The sequence below is a fragment of the Lolium rigidum genome, chromosome 5 (assembly GCF_022539505.1).
Source record: "Lolium rigidum isolate FL_2022 chromosome 5, APGP_CSIRO_Lrig_0.1, whole genome shotgun sequence".
NCBI classification, from domain to species: Eukaryota; Viridiplantae; Streptophyta; class Magnoliopsida; order Poales; family Poaceae; genus Lolium; species Lolium rigidum.
In genome coordinates, this window is record NC_061512.1 from 45,993,624 (window position 1) to 45,999,034 (window position 5,411).

The 5,411-nt window shown below is 45.1% G+C and overlaps 1 protein-coding gene across 2 annotated transcripts; it reads right to left on the reverse strand.

Annotated features, from left to right (window-relative positions):
• LOC124655385 (protein downstream neighbor of Son-like) lies at nucleotides 1-4,568 on the reverse strand. 2 transcript variants are annotated; one of them, XM_047194290.1, is made up of 14 exons: nucleotides 4,467-4,568; nucleotides 3,976-4,049; nucleotides 3,779-3,896; nucleotides 3,571-3,650; nucleotides 3,325-3,487; nucleotides 3,054-3,247; nucleotides 2,388-2,599; nucleotides 2,194-2,289; nucleotides 1,681-1,796; nucleotides 1,172-1,273; nucleotides 972-1,081; nucleotides 749-836; nucleotides 293-492; nucleotides 1-208 (listed from the first exon to the last, which is right to left on the reverse strand). In XM_047194290.1, the coding sequence occupies exons 1-14, from the start codon at nucleotides 4,566-4,568 to the stop codon at nucleotides 1-3; spliced, it is 1,863 nt and encodes a 620-aa protein (XP_047050246.1). The 2 variants fall into 2 exon arrangements, with proteins under 2 accessions (XP_047050246.1, XP_047050245.1); XM_047194289.1 differs by having other exon boundaries at nucleotides 3,562-3,650.
• Between the last annotated feature and the right edge of the window lie 843 nt (nucleotides 4,569-5,411).

The window sequence follows — 5,411 nt, forward strand, 5'->3', positions numbered from 1 at the left end:
TCACACGGTTGTGTGCGCGACGTACTCGCCGTTGCTGTAGCTGAGGCGCCGGAGCGAGGCGGTGTGCAATGACGGGACCAGCACAGCGCCAGGGACACCCAGGGCCTCGCAGCCGCCGTCGGGTGCAGGCGTCTTCGACGGCTGGGTGTTTCCGCCTACAGAGGCAAAGGCGGCGTTCAAGCCCATGGACGTGGGCTCTGTCGCTATCCTGCAAGAACCCAATATCAATCGTTTTTCAGTGCGCCCTGACAAGATTAGAAACAGGGTCATGACAGAGAGGTGTTGTACTTACGTTACATCAAACTGATCCGCATCCGCGCTCATCGCGGCGCATACGCCAGAGACCACCCACGGCGGGATGACCACGTCCTTTATCTCCATGCTGTAGCACATGTTGCCCCCTAAAGGAGGAGCAAGCGCTGATCCAGGTTCATCGATGGCAACGGAGGAGGCCGAGCCAGTGTCGGCTTTCCTCATTTCCCTGCATATGACCTGTAATGGGGTAATCAGATTTTTTTTAGTCAGGCAATTGCACCCAGGTAGCTTCCCATTGTATGATTACAATGTTAAAAAATGGTATTGCTGGTTCTAATTCAAGCAGATGAATAAGGACTTCTATTCAGAGTGTTTTGCAACTTATTAACAGATAATCAAATGAACAAGATAAATCTATACTACTGTGGACCATTTGGCTTGCCTAAGGTAGCAGGATGAAAACAAAGTACTCCTATATAGAAATGCAAATTACCTCTGGAATATGGAGGCAACTATTCTGAAATGGCGCCGGTGAATATAACACTGGGACATCTGTGGCAGATAATGAATTCAGAAAGGACCTGAAAAAAAATTCAAATTTAGGTTATACAACATGAAATGAAATTCAGGGGTGCTAAAGAGAACACAATAATTAGTCGAGATTGAGCAGGGGTGCTAAAGAGAACAGAATAATTAGTCAAGATTGAGCACCCTACTTGTAGTTCAACAGGACATCATATAAGCCATGAACGCTCTTATTGCCAGTAAATGAAAGGAGCGACTGTGTGGTGTTGTCCACCTCAGATAGAGCATCTATATGAAGTGTCTGCAAGTTCGATAAAAATATCCCAATATGTCAGTAGCTGCAGCCTGACTAAAGCAGATAAAGGAAAAAAGGTTAAGAAGCAAAAGGAACCTGGCCTAGATTGAGTGTTTGGATTTTTGAAAATTCAATCAGGTCATCCTCAGTAGCCTCCTCCACTTCAGTATTGCAGAGAGGCATAGAAAAGCGAACACCCTGCAAGAATGCAATCAGATTGTCAAATAATCATGATCCAACATGACAAAATTGACTTCAACCACCAAAAAGATGTTGCTTTCAGTAAAATGGAGAAACAGAAGTACCATTGGTTAAATCACAAAAGTATGAATGATTTACTCGCATGTTTGCACATGGAACTACTATTAAGTTGCAAGTAATCAAAAAATGGGAAAAAATGTCATGAAGAAATCTGGAATAGCCTTGCCAACCAATGAATTGATATAACTTGATGAACACTGCCAGTTACAAATTAAAAGCAGTAATATAAAGAGGTAAGTGCTGGTCGGCAACAGAAATGTAGCATTGTAATATGTAGGTAGATAACTAGATGTTCTGACAAGAAATATGAAAACAATAGTGAGCTACGGAAAAGATGAACTCACATGTTTTCGGAGTAATGACCGTATGCCACGGGTAGATTGTGATAAGTATGCATTACAAGACTGCTTCTCCAAACAGTTTCCGCCAATAAATAGAGCAACAAATTGTGCCGTATAAACTAGAACAAAAAAAAATTGTGTTCAGTACGATGAAGGAGGGTTAGGCATGGAGTAAAAGTCTAGTAGAACCTTAAATTTAATTAATTCCAAGGAGTATGAAATGGGAATGCAAATGAAGGTGACCTTGAGACAAATGCTGCATTACATGTTCAGAATTATCAGCCTTATTATTAGAAAAAATAAAGTGTAAGGCAGACAAAAATATATATTATATACATCCAGAAATGCATCTTCCCCTTCATAAATGAAATTTCAGACAAACTGTCATGAGCTATTGCTTTTCTATAAGAAATAATACAGCAACATTTTGCATGTACAAAAGAAAAGGATTATCATTCCCATATAAATGACTTGTCAAGTAAATGGATAATTGAGGTCAGAGGAGCAAGAAGATACCATAAAATATATTCAACATATTGTTCCGGAGCATGTAGTAAAGATTCTGAAACGAATCTTCCCAGTCCTGATACCTTTTGTCAAGGAACTCTTTTTCTACATGCCAGAAGGGGAAAGAGTAAAGTGATACATCCACCAAAATTACAGGGATAATTTATCTTAAAAATACACGATAATTCAGGTCCAGTGATTACCTCCTCGTGCAGTTGATGAGAGCATAACAGATACGATGGAAGCCGGTAACACAGATTGTGGATATACCCATGATTGGAGTGCCCTCGAGAATAAGAGTTCCTTGTTGCTCTCGGGCCTTGTTCGTCGTGAATTTTGGGACCTACCACGATAACTCTGAGAAATGGGTCCAGCAATACTGCCCCTAAATAAACTTGTACTTAAATTATGACACCTGTTACAAGCCAGAGTTGTTATTATAATTAGGGTCTTAGAGGCAGAAAACAACTTGCAAGTAATTCTGAATTTTTTCCCTAGTGACTCTTTGTTGAGAATGTTGCACTACTACCTCTGTTCGGCTTTAATCGACGCATGGATATAAGATAAATGAACTAGCTCTGGTTCTAATCAAAGTCAATTAAATACGAACAGAGGGAGTACATAATATCGCTTAGAGCACTGACCATAGGCACCAATAGTACACTGAAATGCGTCCAAATTTTCTTGCACATGTAGTTAAGATTCTTATGTGATTAATAGGCACATGACCATTGCATAACTAATTTTCATAGAGCCAACTGAGATATGTCACCGGTTCAGCAGTTTGGAATACTTGGGGAGAGTGTGTTTTCTAAACAAAGAAGTTTGGAGATAAGAAGGAAATACTAGATAAGCTAATGCCAACCCACCACTTCACAGAAGATGATGAAACAAACTGCAGAGTAGTCTTCAAGGTGAGATCCAAAGGAGCTCTTTTTCCTGGTATTGTAATCTTAGAAGGGCATGCCTCTGAAGACTTCAAAGGAACATCACCAATTTGTATGTTAGGGGCATTGGGAGCTCCAGAAGCATCACGAGCTCCAAACTGTTTCATCACTTTTTCCTATCACAAGGCACTAGAAAGATTAGTGCATGAGGTAATATACGTTTACCGTAGGGCAACAGGTAGATGATCATTACCATGTCAAATTTACTAGATCCAGCCTGCTTCTCATCACCAACATGAAGCTCAGATACACTCCGTAGAGCATTCTCACTGTATTTCTCAGCTTTCCTAAAGCCTGGCTTTGCTGCCTCCGCAAGCGATGGAGTAGAAGAGTCCAACTTGGCAGAGTCGCCATGGCTTGTGAAAAAAGAATCCATATAAGAGCATGAGCATGATACAAAATAAGATACAACATCTGGTCAAACAATTACCGTGGGAACAAAGATGATACAGACTCAGACTGTGAAGTCGTTACAGCGGCAGCAGACTTGGGAGCCTTGTCATTATTCGGTAAAGCATCCTGTTTTCAAGATATTACAGTTGCAGCAAAATTAATACTCCAACCAACATGATGCTATGAGAGACTATGCAGAGCAATGAAAACCATTAAGCCCAATGAAATGGATAATACTGTCTCAGATGTCTAACCTTACAGTTTTCCTTCCCAACGTTTCTGGATTTCTTAACTTGGAAGACCTCTGTAACACGAGTGTTGATATATTTTGATATCTTTGGCTGTTCTGGGTTTCGAAGCCCATTGCTCGACCTAGACACACAAGATGAGCATCAAATTCCTTGTGAAAGCACAAGAAGAACATCAGTATTCATAATTACAGAGGACTTACCTATCAAACGCCGCAGAAGCAAATAACTGATCAGTAGCAACCTTTTCAGATGTGCGTCGCTTCAACTGCTCTCCCTGCAGGAAACAATCGTTGGAATAACTTTCAGTGTCCAACTGCCGCCGTGTGCCATATAATGCGCACAGTAGGATGTTCTTTCTAGCTAATAATTTCAGTGATGTGCCTGCTTATGTATTGTTGGAGACATGACATTTGGCCGCATCATTTGTATGGCCTCACAGGTCACAGCAGCATACAAATTTGACATAGCAATTTACCCGATGTAGTATTTGCAGCATATTTCACTTGGTAGATTACAATGGCACAGTGCATTAAGGCCATATTTTGGTCCATTTCAGTGTTGTGTGATAAAGCTAGTACTTCATTTGCGGTATACAAATTTCTCAAGACATTCCGTCCAATGGAGCATTAGCAACGTCAAGAAAACAAGCATGGATTAGAGAGATATAAACCAAGGGTAACAGAGGCATTACCCGCAGCTCTGAGGGTGTCTTCCTCTTCATCCTGGGGACCTCCGCTGGCCTTCCGATCAGCGCGCCACCGCTCACAGCAGATTCGACGGCAGCCTGCGCCATTACTAGATCCTCCAACCCCGCTATCTCCTAATACCTCCTCCGCATCCCGCCGTGCCTATGCGTTGCAGCCGGACCCTTTCACTCCATGAGCCTGCAACCGAAGAGCAATGTTAGGGTTACTTTCTGCATCTCGCTAGGAGCGATCTCGGAAGGAGTCGTTACAGGCCGTGAATCGCATAGCAAATGTACTGTACTAGCATTCATTTTCGTGGTGGTTTCAGTGGATAGGCGCAGGGGGGGCTGGATCTGATTGGGGAACAGTAGGAATAGCCCCAGAAACCGAGTCTGGTGTCAGATCAAGGTGTAGGCGAGGGGCGCGGGAGGGGCGGCCCGTGGCGCGTTGCGGCAGACGGCGGGGACCCTATCGGGGCGCCGATCCGGCGGCTAGCGGGGCGGGCGGGTGCCGGCGGCGAGGACGGGGTATGGAGTTAGGTTTTAGTGATTCCTGGCGGCGGCGGTGGGCGGGTGGGGAGAGTGGATGGGTCCGGTGGGCGGGATCGCCGGCGATGGGGATCGTCGGGGGAGGGGACGGAGGGGCAAGTAGGTCTCGCTCACCTGGAAGCCGGGAGGTCGCCGCCGCGGGGGAAGCTTCCGGGAAGGGTCCGACGGGCGCCGCTCCCTCCTTCCGTTCCGGACGCGGCGGCGGCGGAGGCGCGCAGGTGGAAGGGATTGGAAACGGCGGAGGGGGAGCGGGAGTGGAAGTGGGCGGGGCGGCGCGGAGAGGAAAATTTCCCCACGAGGTGAGAGATGGAGAGATGAGGGCTGGGGACGCCAAAAATTTGGGGCAGATTTCGAAACGGAGAATTTTCGGCCCCAGCCCGCGCGCTGCCGCTGCCTCCACGC